Raw genomic sequence first — 23,019 nt, 5'->3', positions numbered from 1 at the left:
CTTGCAAATGCTATGGTCACCATCTGGCCTTATCCCACACTCTCTAACTCACATCCTCAATATCCCCCTTTCTTTTGGCATCTTCCCCAACTCTCTAAAACATGCACTAGTCATTCTCATACTTAAAAAGCCCTTGCTGGAACGCACCAATTTTAACAACCTACACTCCATCCCCTTGCTTCCCTTTTTCTCCATACTCCCTGAATGTATCCATAACCTTCTTGATCCCCTTTAGTCTGAATTTCACCCTCAACACTCCACAGAAACGAAAACTCACAAACAATGTACCAACTGATAAAACTATTGGACAATATTCTGTACTCCTACGTTGGACCTCTGTGTGGCCTTTGACTTAGTGGACAACCCCCTCCTAAAAACTCCACTCCTTTGGTCTCGATAACTGTACTCTTCACTGGTTCTCATCCTACCTATCCCTCCGCACCTTCAGCTGCACCTACAATTTTGTTTACTTATCTCCTCTTTCTTTATCTGTCAGGGCCCCCAAGGTTCTGTTCTTGGACCTCTCTTATTCTCAATCTACACCTCCTCCTGGGGCAGTTGATAACCTCCCATGGCTTTCAAAACCATTTCTATGCTGATGATGACCCAAATCTATTTTTTCTGCCCCTCAGCTCACTCAATCAGCCTCCATACACATCTCTAATTTACCAACCGACATATGAGTCTGGATGTCACACCACTTCCTCAAACTCAACCTATCCAAAACCAAGCTCATAATATTTCTTTCACCACCTGCCTCCTCCCCTGACATTTCTTTCAAGATCTAATCACTGTTTTCCACTTTGCAACATCTCCAAAATATGCCCCTTTCTGATCTATGACACCACAAAGCTTCTTATTCACTCCCTGGTCATCCTTCTCCTCAACTACTACTATTTCCGCCTCATGGGTTTACCTTCACATAGGCATTTCCCTCTTCAGTCTATCATTAATGCTGCTGCCAGACTCATCCACCTTACCAACTGTTTAGTGCCTGCAAAAATTGGAACAACACTCCTAAGGCCACATCCGTATGGGGTTAAATTTACAGAAAAAATGGAAAGCCAAACAGCACTAAATCGGACTTTGTAGGCAAGATGGACGAGAGTATAATAAAAATTGTATTTTATTGACAGCGAGTCATTTAGTAAATGCTGTTAATAAAATACAATTTTTATTATACTCTCGTCCATCTTGCCTACACAGTCCGATTTAGAGCTGTTTTTGTTTAGTGCCCGCTAATCCTCTCTGCTAATCCCTCCAGTGGCTTCCTTCCGCTAACACAACATATTAAGTTCAAAATCCTAACAACAATTTACAAAGCCATCCACAATTAGGCCTCCAGCTACATCACTAGCTTAGTCTCAAAATACCAACCAAATCGCTCTCATTATTCATTCCAAGGCCTCCTGCTCTCTAGCTCCCTTGTCACCTCCTCGTTTGCTCGCCTCCAGTACTTTTTATGAGCCTTTTCCAACCTATGGAGCTCCCTACCCAAATCTGTCCAACTATCTCCTACTATGTCCTTTTATTTTCTCCATCAGCTCACCTGCCACAGTTATTACCTATTGTATGACTTGACCCCCCCCCCCCTCTTGGATTGTAAGCTCTAATGAGAAGACCACTCTGTTTCCTCTGTTTGTGTTTTGTAACTGCACTGTCCTGTAAGAGCTCTGCAAACTGTTGGTTCCAAATAAATCTTGTATAATAATAATAATAATTTGCAAGGAGGTACAATATATATGGCAGCATTCAGATATGTAAATGAATAGGTAATTACAGACTCTGAACATCCTGAATCAAAAATTCTCAAAATGCCATTAAAAAAAGGCCAGTTCATTGTCCTTCAGACTTAAAGGGTTTGTAAAGGTAAAAGTTTTTTTACCTTAATGCATCCTATGCATTAAGGTAAAAAAACATCTGACAGCACCGCCCCCCCCCCCCCCGAGCCCCCGTTTTACTTACCTCACCGTTCGAAAGTCCCGGGCGCGTGCTTGTCATCCTGCTCGGTTCCCAGCCTGGCCGTTGATTGGCTAGGCTGGGCGGATTGATAGCAGCGCAGCCATTGGCTGGCGCTGCTGTCAATCACAGCGGATGACGCGGCGCGCCGGGGGGCGGGGCCGAGTGATACAGTCGGCGGCTATGGCCGCTGCTGTATCAAGGGAGCGTGCTCGCAAAAGCTTTCCACCATGCGAGGGAGCTCGCATGAACGTGGAAAGCTTTTGCAAGGAGAGCCGAGACAGCCGCCGAGGGACCCCAGAAGACACGGATCCGGGTCACTCTGTGCAAAACGATCTGCACAGTGGAGGTAAGTATAACATGTATGTTATTTAAAAAAAAAAACATTGTACCTTTAGTTTTCCTTTAAGGGATGCCAGACTTTAGCCACCAGCAGTAGAACACCTGGAGTAAGTGGGAAGAGTCAAAATTCCCTATTATCATTGTGAAAGAGACAAATTGTGGTTTACTAAATGCAAATAAGCTGTTCACTTTGCAAGGGAAGTTGCACTGCAAAAATAAATTTTCCCCAGAGCCCAGTGAATGTGGTGCAATTTCACTTTGTAAAAAATAAAGCATTTTTGGTTACTTATGATTGGGTTATGATGGTCAACAGAGCTTCAACTCATTCACTAAGCGCTGGGGATAATTCCCTTGTAAAGTGTAACTATGCTTGCAAAGAGAACAGTACATTCACCTTGAGCAAATCAATCCCCCTGTGTCTTCTCATTGGTGCCAGTAGGAGGAATAGTGCTCTGAGGACCAGGAACATAAACCTGCAGTGAGCATTTTGTAAATCCCACTTTTAGTACCCCTTAAAATAGTACTATGGATTCCTATTAAACATATGTGCTGAAGCACTTATTTAGAAGTGCACCTGCACCTACAGTTTTAAATTAGACTTTTCACTTTCATATAGGCTGGGATTGCTTGCAATACAGTGGGATGAAAAAAAAATTAGCAGTGGGCTTGACTATCAGCATTGTCAATGCCGATTACATAAGTCTGTAACTCCTCAACCAGCAGCCACACAAACATAGCCCTGCCCACTGCTTTCCGTATTGACAGCACTGCATCTGTTGCTAAAACCTTTCCATTGTGAGCTGCAGTGTCTGGTAGTGGGAGCAGGTGAGACACAAATAAAGAATGATTCAGCTTCTTCGGGTGAGGGAAAGGAAGGTTTTTGTTTAGATTATATGGCTTGTGCATAGCATAGTAACTGGATATGGGAAATTTATAGGCAGTCACAAAGGCACTTTTAGTTGTACTTTATGTTCATTAAGTGATTGTAAATGCTCTTAAAAAAATACGGGTTTATACTTACATGCTCCGTGTAATGGAATTGCACAAATGGACCTGAATCTCTTCTTCTTGTGTTCCCCCTGATTCCTTTGGCTCCTTGCTTCTGCCGACTTCCCCCACATAAAGCAGCTTTCTTTTGGGGTACTCGTGTGCTCTCCCTCCCGAGCCTCACTATCTGAGTCTATTGACACAGACAGCGAGACTCGTCCCTGCCCTGCGCTAACCCGCTCCCTCATCACTGGCTTTGAGTGACAGAAGTGGGAGCCAATCGAATGGGGGCTCAGGTAGGTAAAAGAGGAGGTGAGGTGAGGGTTGATACTGATTCTTAAACATTTTTTTTATGCAAGGAATACGTTAAGGTAATAATGTTTAGGCTTTATAATCAATTTAAAACACAACATTAATTTAATTTTTAAATCCCTGCATTTGTGTGTGTGTAGCTCAAGCTGACTATGTATGAGCAAATAATGTTCAGTGTTAATAAATCTGGACAAGGCATCCTTACTACATCCTTGGGGGGTTTAGAGCCAGCGAGCAAGCTTTAAACCTTGGTTAACTAGGCCCATTGTCTGTTTTCTGTCAACGTGAGAATGGAAAACAGAAGATAAGTCAGGCTGTAGACATTTGTTAGCTGAAATATGGAGCATTGACTTTGGAAATGAAATTTTGGCAATGTTTACTGAAAGTGAATGCCTTAAAGATTAGCTAAGAAACCACTTCCATTTTCCATAATTTATGCCCTTGAACAATGTTTGTGTTAAAATTAAACCAGAAAGTTATGTCTTAACTCCACTGAAGCTCACTCCCTTTCCCACACGGTTATTTAAGCAGAGTTCAAGCATTACAAATTAGAAAAAAGGACTATTATAATGCTACATAGCTAGATAATATGATTAGTAGATTTAAGCTCTAAATATTTATAATAATTGTCTTTTTTTCATTAACCACTTAAGCCCCGGACCAAAATGCTGCCTAAAGACCCAAGGGGTTTTTACAGTTCGGGACTGCGTCGCTTTAACAGACAATTGCACGGTCGTGCGACGTGGCTCCCAAACAAAATTGGCGTCTTTTTTTCCCCACAAATAGAGCTTTCTTTTGGTGGTATTTGATCACCTCTGCGGTTTTTATTTTTTGCGCTATAAACAAAAATAGAGCGACAATTTTGAAAAAAATTCTATATTTTTTACTTTTTGCTATAATAAATATCCCCCAAAAACATATATAACATTTTTTTTCCCTCAGTTTAGGCCGATACGTATTCTTCTACCTATTTTTGGTAAAAAAAATCGCAATAATCGTTTATCGGTTGGTTTGCGCAAAATTTATAGTGTTTACAAAATAGGGGATAGTTTTTTTTTTTTTTTACTACTAATGGCGGCGATCAGCGATTTTTTTTCATGACTGCGACATTATGGCGGACACTTCGGACAATTTTGACACATTTTTGGGACAATTGTCATTTTCACAGCAAAAAATGCATTTAAATTGCATTCTTTATTGTGAAAATGACAGTTGCAGTTTGGGAGTTAACCACAGGGGGCGCTGTAGGAGTTAGGGTTTACTTTGTGTGTGTTTACTAGTGTAGGGGGGTGTGGCTGTAGGAATGACGTCATCGATCGTGTCTTCCCTATAAAGGGAATGACGCGATCGATGCGCCGACACAGTGAAGCACGGGGAAGCCGTGTTTACACACGGCTCTCCCCGTTCTTCAGCTCCGGGGAGCGATCGCGACGGAGCGGCTATAAACGAATAGCCGCGCCGTCGTCCCTGATCGCTCCTGAAGCCACGGGGACCGCCGCATGTACGGGGGGGTCCCGATCGGACCCCCGACCCACGTCAAGCAGGGCACGTATATATACGTTGATGTGCCTGCCTGTGCCATTCTGCTGACGTATATGTACATGAGGCGGTCCTTAAGTGGTTAATGCTGTTTAACTTTTTTTCCCCATCTTTTTTTGCATCTCAGTGATGCTCATCACCTTCAGTCTATGTTTTAGCCATTTTCTGTCTACATGCACTCCTTCCAGCACCCGCTGCACAGGTCTTAATAGTGAAAATGAATGTGCCTGAAAGTGTGTGCAGTCATGGGCGCATGTGACAGGATGACAATGCAGGACCACAGTTTGGAGACAGTCTCGCCACATAATAGGAAGTGCCTAAACAAAGATCTTCTCAGCAAGATTGCCAGGATTTTTTAATTAATGCTTCAAATTTCATTTTTTTTTTTTTACTTTTGAAATTACATTCATTATAACAAAATACAATATATGGAGTTGGGCTTCAAAGCAGATCTTAACCCAATCATCAAAACCTCATACAAGGTTTTGGTGATTGGGTTAAGATCTGCTTTGAAGCCCAACTCCATATATTGTATTTTGTTATTAAATTGTTTGTCAATGGCTGCTTTAAAAAAAAGGTTCAACACACCCTTTCCACAATTCAACACTGTCCTATGTGTCCTCCAAAATTACCAAAGAAGTTGGAGCCCTTTGGCTTTGCTTGGCAAACACAAATCTAGCTTCAGAAACCAATTATCCGTCTTACTTATGGATGGAGGCTTCTCATATTTTTTTTGTCTAAGAATGGTCATTTTCTTTCTTACTGCAAAGATGTGGTTTGTAAAAACAAAACCTGAAAGTCAAATATATTAGTTGTCAGTAGGAGTGTTCTGTCCTATAGGCAAGCTGAGACAGTCTTAAAGTGTTTGTTACCCTAAAAAGCATGTTATGCAGCACAGTACTTGTGCTGTGCAATTTGGCCCCCTGTATCACCTGAAATATCTGGTTGATCCTGCCTCATTCTGCCCTCCCCTTTTTAAACTGTCCACAGTTTATCATGGCTGCTGAGCCCTGACAACGGGGTCAGTTTACATGCCTCCGTCATCCAAAGCTCTCCTCTGTCTTTTTCCCCCTTCCTGCCTGTCAGGTCATGACTGTACCACTCCTGCTGCTATAAAACTATCATACGATTATACAATCCACTCTGTTAAATTAGGACCTGTGCCCCACAGTATGTGTTTTATAAACAATATGCCTATTTCTTCTTCTTTTCAGAGCGTCTCATGGCGTTCACATGACTCCTCGGCTCTCTCCCCCTCTCCTCCCCTCTCCCCTGACTGACGACAGCGGGAGTTCTCAGCCCCGCCCGCTGGAGCTGTCAGCCCAGGAGAGGAGAGAAGAGAGGAGTCACGTGAGTGCTAAGAGATGCTCTGAAAGAAGGTAGATATCTGCACCTTTTTAAAAAAAAGGACACGTACAGTGGGGCACATATCCTTATTTAACAGAGGGGATCGTATGATCGTGGTTTTACAACCACTATAATAAAGATCAAACACTATGTATTGCCATCTCCCATTTCCCATATGGTTATTTTCCTATTAGTGGCTGCACAAAGAAATACAGTGATGAAAATTGATTATACAGTGAGTCATATGTTTTTCCATCTAACTTAATTTCAACTTTGGGGAAAACTTGGAAGGAGCAAATATTCCTCTCAAGTTTTTATTGCTGTCCATAACCGCATTTCACCTCTCTTTCTGACCCTCTGAGAGCAGGGCAAAAAAAATTAGGGAAGCATTTGCAACAGCAAGACATCCTGTCATAGGTGTGCGCAGCCTTTGGCATTAGGGTGTGCACCCCAAAGCTCAAACACACTCTACGGATCACTCACAATGTTCATTCAGAAAGCAAAGGGGATGGTAAATGGCATATTTACTGGCCCCTTCCCCCATTCATCCTAAAAACATCCACAGCAACAACTGGTGGGAGAGGAGGGAAGCCGGAAGTGCTGTGGCGGGAAGGAGGGGGAGCCAGGACAGTAGGGGGAATCTGTTCTGCACAGGGTGATTGGGGTGTGCCTGGGCACACCTGGCACACCCTGTGCGCACGCCTATGCATCCTGTGTTTTGTTGTATTCTTGTCCCCAATGGAGAGATTTCACATAACTACTAGATCATGTCTTAACATTTCTTTATCAGGGAAGCTGTTTGAATTGAAAAACAAATATCTATAGCATAGGTGTAATTGAAATATGATACATTAAGAATTTGAAAGTGTAAAAAAAATATATTATTACAGTTCACTTGTATTTTGTCCAAATTTGGCAAATGATCAAGTTAATTTTACTTCTGGGACCCATTAAGAGGATTTCCTTACACGTTTAATTGGATGTAGTTCCCCCATCTGTCTTTGGTACCTGGAGATACTTGATACTTTGTGTGGGGGAACATATAACACTCCCATTCCCTTGAGTGCTCAATGTCTGAGCGGACAGTTTCAATTTGGCTGCTGTAAAATTGGTGTGTGCACAGCCTGTATAAAAGCCAAGTCAAATCTTTTAAAATGATTTGGGGCACTCTTTCAGCATATTGGGGTAGCAGGAGAGAACGTGCAAGGTAAGGTAACTTATAGTAAATGAAACCTGTTTTTTTTTTATCTAGTATGGGCAAAGTACAAGTTCATGTTCACTTTTTTCATCCGAAATTCCGATCGTGTGTACGCGGCATAAGATTATCTCTGAGCAGGAATAGTTTAAAGAATAAGAAAATTCCTGTACTAATATAAATTACGAGGAACTCGTCGTAAATGAAACATCGTTTTCCTCGACGAGTTCCTTGTTAGGCTTGTCGAGAAACTCGACAAGCTTTCTTTGCGTACACACTGTCAAGACCAAATCTTGTCAAATGCGGTGACGTACAACACATACGACGGCACTAACAAAGGGGAAGTTCGATTCCACTGGCACAACCCTTGGGGCTGGTTTTGCTAATCTCATGTTACTGCGTGTTAAGTAAAAGTTTGGTGAGAGACGATCTGCACTGTTCAGTCTGTTACAGCGTGACAAATGTGCTATCTCCATTACAAACGCTACTTTTACCGAAGGTGCGCTCCCGTCTCATACTTGATTCTGAGCAAGAACAGGTTTCTTAGCATACACACGATCGTGTTTCTCGTCATAAACCAGCCCGACGACAAACACGACAAGGAAATTGAGACTCCCGACGAGGAAAAAGAGAACTTGTTCTCTTTTTTTCTTGTCGAGTTCCACAACAGTTTTCTCGATGAAAAACATACACATGACCGTTTTCCTCGGCAAAAAAGCTCTGCCACCAAGTTTCTTGATGGATTCTGTCGAGGAAAATGGTCGTGTGTACGAGGCCTGACAGTTATGTGACAAAGAATATAAATATGAAAAAGTGCACTTACTGAATTGATACAAAATTTGCAGTGCAAGAAGAAAGCTCTCCTGCACCAAAAGTGATAATGCCAAATATGCTCCTATTACATACCTTGTAGCAGAGCCTGATATGATGAGGAAGGCCTCTCTAACACCACTGACTCGGGGGCCCCCAATAGTGTAGACAGGAGGTGCACGAGTGTAGAGTGGCACGAGTGCCGGAAAGTCTTGCTAGCAGCAGGGCAGCTGTCCATGCTGGGCAGCTGAAGTTGTCAGAGGCAGCAGTAAGCAGGCCAGCTGGTTGGCAGCAGACTGAGTCAGGCTGGCACTGGCAACAGAAGGCAGCTGAGATGATTGCTGATAGCAGACTGTAAATCAGCTGGAAAAGCAGGGTGGTAGGCGGGTACTGGTAACAGCAGGCAGAGTAGCAGGGTCAGGCAGGCCGGGTCAAACATGGACAGGATGGATCGGGTACAGGGTACAGGCAGGAGCGGGGTCAGGAAACAAGCTGGGTCTGGAACCGATAAGTGAAGCCAATGGAGCAGATAGAAGCAGAGGTAAGGAAGGGGACAGGTTGTGGCCAGTGTAGGCAAAGTTCAGAGAATACTCAAGACAAGCCAGGTTAGCAACTGGAAACAGCATACAGAGTTGCAGGAACACAGGATACACAGGAGGAGGAGGACAAAGCAGCCCTGATCCTGAGCACTGGCTCAGTTTAAATAGCCTGTTTAGCACCAATATATGTCATAAGTGCTTGTAAGCACTTGCACACATGGGTATGCACGCTCACACAGGTGCATGCATGGGTATGCGCATTAGCAAGTGCCCAATTTCTGCGACCACAAAAGGGAACATGTATTAGCCTGTGCACAGGAGTTCATCCAGGGGAGCCATCTTGTCTATTGGCATGCCCTTCCTTACAGCTCCCATCCACTCCGAGCTTAAATCATTTTTCATATCTACGTGAACTGTGACTAGGATTGTATAAATGGTGTTGAAATGACAAGCACTGTTCACTTGTCCTAGTGTTACAACCTTTTTTTGGAAAACTCAATGAGTAGGGTTTTTAACTTCAAATGAGATCATTTCACAATGAGTATGGTGAAACAGAACAAGGTTTTCATCAACATTATGGAAACCAAAATATCTTTTTCTATCTTGGAACTAACATCGTTTATATTTGTGTGCAAGTGATATGTGTTATTGTCCACCTTTGGAGCTTACTTTAAACAGTCGAACACCAGTCACCAGAGGAGAAGTAAGTTTCCACTTGAGTATTGCCTGTTTAAAATAAAAGGGAGGCATAGAATAGGAAACGCTTACCATGCTTTTGTGTGGAAAGGTCATCCTAGATGCCTAATAATAATATGAGGGGGTTCAGTGTTGGGGGAAAGCCCAACACCGATGCCAGCCTAGCCATCACCTAACATTAATAGTCAAGAACATGGAGGCAGCTTCATACCATAATAAAAGGTGCCAATGTCACACCAACATTTATTGCAAAAAGGGGAGTCAGTTGGCCTAACGCAATGTCACCTCAGGGGAGTGTATTATATTCAATGAAGACATTTCAGTTGGACAAATTGGTCTCTAGCAGAAATTATCAGTTTAGCGTATTGTGTTACTCCATCCTCCCTCATCTCCTTACAAAGGGTGGGCATATCGCCCTTTCACTTATTCAATAAAGCAGAAGATTTTGAGCTCTGGAAGGTCATGAGGGGATCACAGACAGAGGACAGTGGTTTTAGGAGGCTTTGTGTCCTTAACAAAGAACAAAGGGGGTTTTGTTGGAGCGAGGTTGAATGTGGGAATTGAGCTCTTACAGAGTTTCTGACTTGACAGTATTGGAAAAAGCGTGTTTTCCTGCCTGAAAAATTTGGTCAACATCACAAATACCCACCCTGGTCCATACAACAGTGTTGGGTTTCATAATCAAATGTTGAAGTGTGGAGTTGTTCCACAAGTAGGTGTGACGGAACCAGGAGTTAGGACTTCAGAACTATTTAATAGCTGTCCAGGCCCTCAGCATAATTTTCATGGTGAAGTAACTTCTGAGGGGATCTGTGGACATACATATGCATATGATATACTAAGGATTTTAAAAATGTAAAAATCATTTTATAAAGGATTTAAAAATTTGTGAGGAACTGTATTTCCAGAATGGTAAATTACCAACAAATAATGTCCTTAAAAGATGCAGTAAGGCTTGCCTTATCTGCACTGATGCCGTTATTATGACATTTAATAAAAACCTTTAAATTAATTATATAATAAACACCACAGATGAAAATGATTAAGGTTTACATACAAAAGGGGGAAACAATAAATCACCAATGAAAGAAAGACAGGAAAGCGTTGAAGTGGAATTAAAATCCGCTGCCAGCGACCAGGGTTTTTGCCATTATACACAATATCAATGAGCTTAGGGTTTAGGTTGAACCAAGTCGGTTTACAGTTTGGAGGACTATTGTACAAACTGGCCATATTTAGCCAGTTTACCTACACTATATTACCAAAAGTATTGGGACGCCTGCCTTTGCAAGGTCCATTAGGACATGAGTGAGTTTGGGGTGAAGAAACTTGACTGGCCTGCACAGAGTCTTGGCCTGAACCTGATAGAACAACTTTGGAAGGAATTAGAGCAGAAGCTGTGAGCCAAACCTTCTCGTCCACATCAGTGCCTAACCTCACAAATGCACTTCTGGAAGTAGGTTCAAACATTCCCATAGACACAAAAACCTACATTCCTGTGGGCAGTCTTCCCAGAAGAGTTGAAGCTGTTATAGCTGCAAAGGGTGGGCCAACTCAATATTGAACCCTAAGGACTGAGACTGGGATGCCATTAAAGTTTGTGTGCATGTAAAGGCAGGCATCTCAATACTTTTGGTTATATAGTGTATGTGAATCCCTGGTTGCTCTTTGTAAATAAACCAACTTGGGATATGTCATTTAGCAGTGGTAGCACTAAAAAAAATGCAAGAAGAAGAATTTGTTACTGATCATAAGCCTGGTTGGGACTATAAAGCAATACCTAGGTGTAATGCACCTCCAAACTGTATAAGTAATATTATGTGTCCCTTGCACTATTTAATTTAAGCAAGCAAGGCTGATAGCTATAAATTACACATTGAACAGTACTATTAAATAACTGCAAAATGGCAGAATGGAAACCCTGTAAAACACTTTTAAATCAGCCTGTTGTGTTCAACGTAGCTTTGATCTGTTTTGTGATTTCTATTATTGAATGTGTGCCAACTATATCAAACATCAATAAAAAGCAAAGGTTTGATCATAACTCAGCATGTTTTATATAACTCTGCCCCATGTGTCTGTTGGCAATGCAGCACTGATATAAATCAACTTTCTTGAAAAACAATGTTCCAGATAAAGACCCACAGAATGTTTCGCTCTACCTAAAATATGCACTTTTTTTTTAAAGTAGTGTTTCAAATTCATACATGTGAGTCTTGAGCAAAATCAAATTAAATTAAATGTTCTAAATCTAAATTGCAATACGAGATATGGGAACTGACTTGCACAATAAAACAATGTAACCCCATCTAAATCAGTCAAATATTTGTTATGGATAGAACTTTGGATCCCAACAATTTTCTTTGGGTGTGTACTGGGATTCAGTAAGTACCCTAAAGCCCTGTACACATGGCCGGGAATCCCGACGGGAAATCTGCGGGGAGAACTTTGGCTGGGAATCCCGGACAGATGTACAGGGCTTATGCTCCCTCAGCACTGCCTTGCAGTGTTTTGCATTGGCAAGTGTAGTAAATCTTGTGGGAAAAGAAACGCCTGGGAATCCCAGCGGGAAAATAAAGAGCAGGTTCTCTATTTTTCCCGTCGGGATTCCCGGCAGTTTTCCCGGGGAGGGAGCATACACACGCCCGGTTTTCACAGCAACCGGTCATGTGTAATTTATTCATTGAGGGGGTACTGGTGTATTGCTAGCAGGTCTTGCAATGCAAGGCAAGCCTTCTAACTGAAATAGGCACACACATATATATATATATATATATATATATATATATATATATATATATATATATATATATATATATATATATATATATATATATATATATATAAAACCCACCATACATTATTAAAGTGATTGTAAAGCTTCATTTTTTTTAACAAACATGCAAACTTGCCTGCTCTGTGCAATGTTTTTATTTTTTCTTCTCTGGGCCCCCTCCATCGTTCTAATGATGTTTGCTACAGAAAAATACTGTACATACTCTATATATTGTTTTTGTATTGGAAAATACATCTGTTTGTTAGCCATGAGTAAGGCCTAATGTCTGAAACACGTTGGCTTTGTACATTACTGTATTACACAAACGTCCACAGAGAGCATTTGATTATAGACGATTCACTGAAGTGACAGTTTTTCTACATATTTTCTGTTGCTCATGACTTACTGACGATGTTATCATCAGGATAACAAGTAAGAAGAGATCCTCTAGTAAGGGTCCAGGCACTAATAAAAATCCGACAGAGGTTTTTACCCTTTACCTACTCCTTAAAAAACGAATACAAGTTTTGGTTGGGCTTGGGCTTTGAAACATTACAGATATGCCATAATCATAGATAATACTAACTGATTCTAAAATATATCTCCTTGAGAAACCAGGATCCTTTGTGGTTTCTGGAAACATTGTTATGTCATCTCTACTAAAGGTGGAGATTACTGTTCAGAGCAATGGATTGACCAATTGGGACTGAGCAACTGTTCCTATAGCTTCTTTAGCAGTGAAAACAACATGATTGCAGGAAAAGCCTAAAGAGTTCCAATGTTTTAGGCAAAGGTAGTTTTTTTCAGAGACCTATATTGTATTTACTCATATAATAAAACACGGCCGTAAAAATATCTTTAATGTAATTTTTAAGTATAGGTTAATGTTAAGGTTACTGTTGTGTGGTTTTCTATTGAATTTAGAGTGCTATTGGTGACACATGATAGGTGAAAAATGGAAGGGGGGGGGGTCTGCTCCACAAGTGACACAGGTCACTTAGGTCACAGGTCAATAGGGTAAGAATCTCTACCCCCATGCTTCCTTATTAGGTGTTATCCTATAGGAAGAACAATACTTTCTTCAATAAACAGTAATGTCTTACAGGGTCAATTGACCAGAGGTCCCCCATCTGGTAGGGAAGGGCGTGCAGGCCTGGTTTAGGGATTTTTGCACATTCTTCAGTGGCTGCTGGAATGAACTAGTAAATGGTTCCCAATAGGCTATCTTTGTGGTAGGGTGTAAGTCCATCAATCATATCACAAAACACTAGAGAATACCATTGCTGTTTCCTAAAACGCTATGGGACATAAGCAACGCTGTATCTTGGCCTATGCCAACAAGGCGCAGGCCTAGGGCAGCACTTTGCAGGGGAGCAACATGAAAACAGTCCCCGCCGGCTTGCGCTACACTTTTAGTGTAGCGCCAGTCTTATGAGGTGGACTGGGCTGCAAGACAAATCGGTCTGGTGCCCCTATAAACAGCCAAACTGCTGCCGGTATGATAGGGATGGTGCATACAGAAGGGACACTGACGCAGTTACCTACACCTGGCAGTTAGGTAGTAGGACTCTCCTGCAATTCTTTGCTTGTGTCAGTTGTACATATTAAGGAATCTTAATTTTATTTCTGTTGATTGCTTATGAGAAAAATAAACAGATGGATTTATTTGTTCCTGCCCCCAATCCTTCATTTGCTCACTGCCTGGACCACAAACCTTCTTCACCGTGCTACAAGTTTTATGCTGCACCACTGGCATGGTTATATCCTCTAAGTCCTCCATAAATGTAGCAGAAATTTGTGCTTAAAGTAGAGTAAGGGATGGTTATAGCCCCTGTTAATTTTTTTTGCCATCCGTTAATTTCTCTTTATTTCCTGCCCCCTATCCAAACAGGAACTGAGAGGAAATCTCTGCAGATTAAGGGAATCCCCCCCCCCCCAAGGCCCTCAGAACTAGTGTCCCCACTGGAAAATGTCAGGGCAGGTCTTAAACAGGAAGGGGTGTGACCTTGACAGGAAGGGGTGGATCATATTTAAACTAGGGGTTGCACAAGTTTAGTCAGGCCTAGGGCAGCACAAAACCTAAATACACCAAGGGCTCTCCTACAAATATTGCCCACTTAAATATACACTTTACAGTATAATTGGGTAAAGTTTTTCATCTGTATTACATGGAATTCTTTTTTGTTCGGATTTATCATGCTAATGCCATAAATTGAAAATACATTCACATACAACTTTTTAAGCATATTCAGCAGAAAGAGATTTTTTTTTTGGTTGGCTTTTCATTCATAACATCCAAATTTTATTTTCTGACATTAATACAATTTAATCCTCAGACCCTCAATTTGCAAAGACAGCTGGCTTTAGCTACACATCCTCCCCTATAATTACATATCACCAAGCCAATATGTTCTCATGAATACATTTAACAACTGTTTAGGACCTTTTGTTCAATGTGTCTGTGCAACGTATGCTGCATTGTGCCATAACATTCTGACAAATAATCCCCATCTGCACATAATAATCTTACACTAAATAAACTAAATCAGTGCAGATGTATAAACCCAAAAGTAAAATTGTTCCACAGTGAAAAATCTGCCAAAACAGCACTTTTTCCTTTTTTTATGCAGCTGATATCTCGTTTCAGTTTAAATCAGGTATTCTTATTATTAGCTCCATATGTGCAAAAAAAAAGAAACGCTGCCATCTGCTGGGGAAATGGTGGTAGTGCAGTGGTTAGTACTTTCTGTATTTTCAAAGCTGGATTCAGTATTAATAAATGCAAGAGAACAGTCTTTCATATTTTATATAATTACAATGAAATAATACAATTTATACATGTGTTCAAATAATAACAACAGTTAAATTGCATAATGTATTGTGCTTTGGGGATAGTTACATGTGAGCATTTTTTTTGTCTAGCAACACCTTAATTCAATGAAGAGTTTTTTTTTTCAACTAGAGTATTTTATTAACACCTCAGAAAAATCATCTTGTCCTGATGTGTCTTCAGGATAGTCAGTTGTGATGGAATGCTATTGTGTATTTAACTCAAAGAAGATCAAGCTCCAACCACTAAACTCTTAATCTTGAACATGCTTAGGTCTTAAAAAAAATGATGTGCAGCTATTAAAATAAAACATAGTAATCAGGGCCGGCCCTACCATGGGACCCGATGGTACCATTGTACCAGGCAGCACTTTCAGGGGGGCAGCACATTTCCTGCCTGCACGCTGTTCCCATTCCGCCAGCTCCACTCTCCACTCCACTGTGGGGCTAATTGCCGCCCGACCGCTCCTCCCGTTCCGCTCTCCGCTCCACTGTGGGGTTAATTGCATGAATAGAGCCATAACAGGTCATTTTTATACTCCTATATACATGTATAGAGCCATGATAGGTCCACTTTAGTTATCATGATATAAAATAATGGATGTGGGGGCATTTTGGTGGGCGTAATTTTTTTGGGGGGGGGCAGCATTTCATTCTTGGTACCAGGCAGCACAATGTCTTGGGCCGGCCCTGATAGTAATCCTACCACAGATGTCCTTGTGCATGTACAGCCTTTTATGGGATAATAAAGTTCTGTTTGTCTCCCAATTGCTCACAATGTCATTGTCACCTTCCAGTAGAGACTATGATTGAGAATTAATGCACAAGGAAGTTACAACTTTGTCACTATCAGGAAGCCCACCCAAAAGATCTGTCATTCTCTTCAGCCAAACTTGTGATTCAACAACAGATTAGAAATGCCAAAGACTAAAAGAAAAGCTGCAGTGTACTAAAGTTTATCCAAGTTTGTCATGAATATACTATGCAAAATGTTACACAGCACTCATCCACACCTATTTACAATATTCATAAAATACCAAAGGTTATATGGTTCTGTGTACTATACAGAGGGAGTGTACAATTTTGAATATTGTTGGTGGATGAACATTACAGATGGGGTGGATGAGTTTTGTGCGGTCTTGTGATTGGTACACTTCTTCCACGTTGAATATCCAACTTGGAGAGATGAGAAAAATGCAATGTAATGTGGCCGATGGTAATTCAGTATGATTATGTATCACGTATTGTCTCCAAAGTTGTCTTCAGCTCAAAGGTGGACGAAATCAAACATTTATCTGACGTGTGTAACTATAGGTGGGAATAGGGTGAGAAATAAGAGGCAATGATCAAAAAAAAATTTGTTCCTGCTGTCACAAAATGTTCATTATAGAAAGCAATCAAGTATTTTCCATTTTGGAAAAAGGGAATGGTTTACCACTGTCTGATATAAACCTCACTGATTTCTTGACTTGTTTGCAATTTTTCTTTCCTACAGTGGAAGCAGCATGTACTCATCTTGGACAAGTTTATGCAGACAGGGATGTCTGGAAACCAGAACCTTGCCAAATCTGTGTTTGCGACACTGGATCCGTTTTGTGTGATGAAATCATGTGTGATGACAACGAATCAGAGTGTGAAAACCCAGAGATTCCATTTGGAGAGTGCTGCCCAATATGTCCATCACCTCCAAGTGTAAGTATCATTCAAAGGAGATCTGTACTGAAAGTACCAGGCAAACCTTCATTGCTGACCTTCTGAAAGTGCTAGTTGCCTGACTATCATGCTGATCTGCTAGCTAAAATATTTTTCCAAGCCATTAACAAAGAAATAAAATAACGATCAGGAATAGCCTAATAATCTCCTCCATCAGCTGTATCAATCGTACTTTGGGTCTCCAGCATCCCGACACGCACCCTGCACAATGCTCCAGTCAACAGCGCTCATGCTACCTATACAAATATGCAAAGGCTTCTGATTGACCTAGTAAAGTGTCATCATCGCCAGAGTTTGATCTCTACAATATCTCCTTCTCCATCGCTTGATAAAATGATCAAATCCTGTAATACATAACTATTTAAAGACTTCTAGCTGAAAAAATAGTATGCTGAATTATAGGAAGATCCCCCAGTATAATTCTCCATTTTGAGGACACGGTTGTTGGCAGCACTAGCAAATGTAGCACTCTAATAATAAGAGAACAGTTTGAACCTAGCAAGTGTTAAATTCATTGCTGTCTAGGTCAGCTATCAAAGTACATAGAAGTTTTTAAAGTACACATCATAAGACTTCACAGGTACAAAGACCAACACTCCAATTTAGTAGATTATATGGTACATTTGTACATAAAAGATTTATTGTAGTTCTTTTACATTTCATCTGTTCACCTAATTCTGGTTTTCTACTTTCCACTTCTATATAAATATGTGCCTAAGATTATTTTCTTTAAGATGAGTAAAACATTTTTTTCAGAGTTATGCTTCACTTGTGAATACTATTTTTATCCAGGTTACATGTGCTCTTAAAAGAACCAATTGGTTTTCATTTTTCTGTTCAATTTCTTGGCAGAATTCCTCAGTCAGATTTTCCCTTTTATAGCCCATCTAAAACATTTTCAGCACAGGTCTGAAATGTGAGTGCAGGCTCTCAGTAAGAACATTTGGAATGTGTTCACACACACATTTTGAAAACCCCTCATATTCATGGCTATAATCCAAACCAAGCATAAGCAATGAAAACTGCATGTTTCCCTCAAAATAAAAGGTTTCCTGTAAGCCTCTCCCTCCCCCTCTCACTGGCCCTTTAACTGAGTCTTTACCCCCAGAGAGGTGGGACAGACTTCCCAATCATGTGATTACTGCAATTGGCTGTCATATGATCAGTTGCCCCCCCCCCACCCTGGCTCCCAACCATACTCCAGACTGGGAGCTGTGCTGGGCACATGCTCAGCACAAAAACTTCAGTTGTTATATGTACAGTAGGTGGGCATTAAAGCTTACCCTTCTTGCCTTCACACAAATGCATTACATGGTTAGCAAGAGATAAACATAAATCGTAGACTGACCCAAACACTTGACACTACATTCTGAACCCGGTGAAGATGAACATGGCTGTCAATTACAACTAGCACACAAAAGACATCTTTTCCACCCTGTAATGGTCATTGTCCCTACGTTTCTGTATACATCGTATTCATGTAGCTGTTGACTTTTGACAACAGTCTAAATTTGCATACCGGTACTACTTTGTTAAGACTGCAGGATTTGGGGAAAGACATAGTGTAATTGTACCAGCTAATGGAGTTGACTATAAAGATATGAATATGTTTGCATGCTTGATAAATGGAAAAGTTCTGTTAACCCTTAACCTACAAAACAAAATTAAGCAAAAGTGTAACCCTCATCTGAACCTTAACCCTACAATGTACTCCAACCCTCAGTTGCCTAAAAAGTAATCCTAACTTTAATTTTAAAACCCTAATCCATTTCCTAGCCTATCGTCTAACTTCTAACTCCTACAAATTCAGACTTTCTTTCTGCCTTGAATCATGACAGTACTGTGCCAAGCAAAACAGGACTGAGGGGTACCTAATAGCTTTTATTATTTATTTTTACTTAAGTATAAATCAGTATAATGGGGAATTTATTAAGGCCAATTTAATAAAGGGGTTGAGAATCTTCACACAGGAAGTTGTCCAATCACATGCATATAAAATAAGTTAAAAGGGATTTGTTTTTTACGCGACTGGATAACTGATGTGAATGGGTTTCCTCCGGGTACTCCGGTTTCCTCCCAACTCCAAAGACATGTTGGTAGGTTAATTGGCTTCTGCCTAAATTGGCCCTAGTATATTAATGTGAGTTATGGACCTTAGATTGTAAGCTCCTTGAGGGTAGGGACTGATGTGAATGTACATTGTATATGTAAAGCGCTGCGTAAATTGACGTCGCTATATAAGTACCTAAATAATAATAATAATAATAATAATAATATTCATATGATTTATTGTATGAAGATATCAAATTCATTTAGAGAATCGGTATCTTTATATGTGTGGGTATTCTGGCAAATGCATCAAGTGAACAAATACATGCCAAATAATTAAGACAATAAAAAAACTGTTATTAAGTGACAGCTCCACTTCTCATAACAAAAAGAAGACTGGGGAGTCAAGGTAAACGAGTGGAGAATGTAAACAACAATACCCCCAATATTTTATATATACCTTCTGAACCTGCAGACAGATTTTGCATCTCTGCTGGGGTCAGAAAATCTTCCATAGTCTAATACAGCGCCAACATGATGCAGAATGCGTTCCTGAAATGGATCACGCTGTGATGTAATTTAGGTATAGTTACAAATGGCTCTTAGGCCTTGTACACACGATCAGTCCAAACTGATGAAAACGGACTGAAGTTCAGTTTCATCGGTCCAAACCTACCGTGTGTATGCCCCATCGGACTTTTGTCCTTCAGACCAAAGTTTTAGAACTTGCTTTAAAATTGGACTGATGAACGCCTGATCGATCGGTCAAAACCGATGGTTAGTACACAAAAGCATTGGTTCAAAACCAGCACATGCTCAGTATCAAGTCGACGCATGCTTGGAAGCATTGAACTTTGTTTTTTTCAACACGTCGTTGTGTTTTACGTCACCGCAGTGGACTCGATCGGTTTTTGAACCGATGGTGTGTAGGCACATCAGACCATCAGACCATCAGTCCGTTTTCATCAGTTTTGACTGATCGTGTGTACAAGGCCTTAGTCTCCTAGTCCACCAATACTACTTGCTCTCTAAAGGAGTTGTAAAGTCTCATTCTATGCATTAAGGTGAAAAACCTTCTGTGCTGCTCCCTTCTTCTTACCTGAACCTGATCGTTTCAGCGAAGAGCACGAGCCCAGCAGCTCCAGTTGCTGTCTCTGTCTTCATTGGATAGATTGATAACAGCCATTACCCTGCACGGGTGCCCCAATGGAAATCGAGCATAAGCATAAGTAAATCATTATACTTATGTAAACCTGCTCTATAATCTAGTCATATCACAAACGTTTTGAACAGTTAAAAAGTGTAACATATAACAGAAAATGTAATGCTTTTCTAAATTTTATTTATGAACAGCCTACCCCAGCTGAAAGTGCAAATGGAAAACCAGGGCAAAAAGGATCCAAAGGTGACAATGTAAGTTATTTTTTCAAAAACTTAAAGGAATAATATGTCTCTGCAAATTAGATTTTTTTAGGTGTAGTGAAGAATATGAAAACCCTTCCTTTGTGTGAAATACCTGGTGTCCCTTCCAGTCTCTCTGCTTTCCTATTTAAAAGTCACCACACTAAGCATGAGAGCACAACGTGGTCAGTACTCTTGCTGTGCTGGAAACTCAGTTTGCTCTCCTCTAATGAACAGACTTGTCTTGACACACCCTCCCCCCCCCCCACACACACACAGCCATTCACTGGGAAGACTGGTGGGCTGATGTTTATCCTCCCCCAGCTCTCTGAGCTCCTTATGCGGTTGAGAAAAAAAGGTTATGTGATCACTTATTAAGAAAGGGGGATTTAGTAATTATTTAATGTCTATAAATAAATGTTTTGCCTTTGATTTCTATTTTAGACTGAATGTGTTGTTTTAAAAGATAAGGTTTACATATATTTTAATCCCAGTCTCCTGGTGACCACAGGAAGTTATATATCTACAGTAAGCCTGTAATAAAACAACATAGATACAAATTAAGTAACTGTGTTAACTGAGATATAGATATGAAATTTACTGTTGAGGTACAGTATATGTGTAAAACCCAATATAAATAATAACATTGTACAATTTAATTGCTCCATGGGCAAAAAACCTTACAAAAAAGCATTATTTTTCTACTTTGATCAGTGTTAGTTTTAAAAAATGTATTCTGTAATTTTCCTATTTAATTTTATGCATTTTTTTAACAAATAAAATAAAGGTTTCTTATTAAATGTTCGCTATTTCTTAATGCTACACTAAAAAAGGACAAACAAAATTAATTTAAAAAATGAATACCTAGAAAAATTAACTGCTTGCCAACCAGCCACCGTTGTTATACGGCGACAGGTTGGCTCTCTTGCACGATTCGTCGTAGCTATACGTCGGCTCATGCAGGCGCAGGCGCGGGCAGTTGTGGTCTTGCAGAGGAGGAAGATCAAATCAGTAGGGTTTTTATTGTAAATGTTTTGATGAAGCTCAGGCCATCCTTCTTAAGATTATCTTTGACAATTAAAACACTGCTGTTTTTGATTGATCTTCCTCCTTTGCAAGAAGTGAGTGCCTCTAATCCAGTTATATCCTGGACCTGTCATTGTTCAAAGCAACGGGGTCAATTTACTAAAACTGGAGATTGCAAAATCTGGTGAAGCTGTGTATGGTAGCCAATCAGCTTCTAATGTTAAGCTTGTTCTATTAAGCTTTGACAAAAAAAAAAAACTGGAGGTTGATTGGTTTCTATGCAGAGCTGCACTAGATTTAGCATTCTCTAGTTTTGGTAAATCAACTCCAATGTCTTGTAATAGCTTCACTATTTTTTTTTTTTATAAAATTTAACAACAGACAGTACAAATAAACAGTACACAAATAAAAATCAAATACATACACAAAAAAGGAAGAAAGACAAATAGAAACAACACTGACTGAAATAAACAAAACTACCCTATTTCATGTTAAATTTAAAAAGTATTTTTTTTGTAAAACAAATTTCACCTAAGAAGCTCATGTAACACAATTTGATACTTCTGCTTCAGCAAGATTATGCCACTGGCAAAACCATTTCTTCAATTAAAATAAAAAGGTAACAAAAATCACTTTGGCCAAACCAACACATAGATGTTTAATGAAGTTTTGCAGATGCACAAACAAATACACGTTGTAAAGCTTACACCTAGTATTGAAGAATCACAGATGCAATTTTGGAAGCATTGTTATATGAAACGCGTTATTTATTTTCCTTATTAGGGCATTCCCGGCAGAAATGGTGAGAATGGCAGTCCTGGTGTACCCGGTCCTCCAGGTCCTCCTGGTCCTGCTGGGATTTGTGAAGGCTGTGGTTCCCTAAATCCTGGAGGAGGAGAGCCGGTATGTAACCTCTATTTTAACTTTCACGTAACACACTTCATGAGCAGGATGTATGAAAAAATATGGGACTGATTGGGGGAGGAGACCGATCAGTGTTCCAATATACTAGGAACACACGTTCTGTCTCCTCTCCCCTGACAGAATGTAGATTTGTGTGTTTGTCAGGAGCGATCCTGGGTGCCCAGCTGACATTGCGGCCGCTGGGCACGCGCATCGGCTCCTCAGTGACCCAGCAGCGCATTCACGCCCCCTAGCGGGGAAGCGGAGGACGTCATATGACACTCACCCAGGATGAGAGATCCCATCTGCGGATGTCATTTGAGTATACGCCGGGAATGAAGTGGTTAAAGTACCAATTATATCTTCAAATTTATATACGATTGGACAAATTACTCACTACCCTCTCCGGTATTTCTAGGATACCAACATACAGATGTTGATTTACTAAAATCAAATACACTGTGCACTTTGCAAGTGCAGTTGCACTCATTTTTACAAGAGCTTAATGAATGTGGTGAAGCTGCAAAGAATACCCAATCAGGTACGAGGAAAAAAAAAAAAAACAGCATTTTGCTTGCACATGGTTGGATGATGGA

At 40.5% G+C, this 23,019-nt stretch overlaps 1 protein-coding gene across 1 annotated transcript in view; it reads left to right on the top strand.

The window, feature by feature from the left end:
• Nucleotides 1-23,019, top strand: part of COL3A1 (collagen type III alpha 1 chain) — a 108,828-nt gene that overhangs the window by 11,352 nt on the left and 74,457 nt on the right. Inside the window, exons 2-4 of the mRNA XM_040357174.1 lie at nucleotides 16,827-17,023; nucleotides 20,447-20,506; nucleotides 22,304-22,423. Of these exons, the coding sequence (XP_040213108.1) occupies nucleotides 16,827-17,023; nucleotides 20,447-20,506; nucleotides 22,304-22,423 (377 nt within the window). The remainder of the gene's footprint in view (nucleotides 1-16,826; nucleotides 17,024-20,446; nucleotides 20,507-22,303; nucleotides 22,424-23,019) is intronic.

Source organism: Rana temporaria, chromosome 6, assembly GCF_905171775.1.
Source record: "Rana temporaria chromosome 6, aRanTem1.1, whole genome shotgun sequence".
NCBI classification, from domain to species: domain Eukaryota; kingdom Metazoa; phylum Chordata; class Amphibia; order Anura; family Ranidae; genus Rana; species Rana temporaria.
This window is presented reverse-complemented; position numbering and strand designations above follow the sequence as displayed.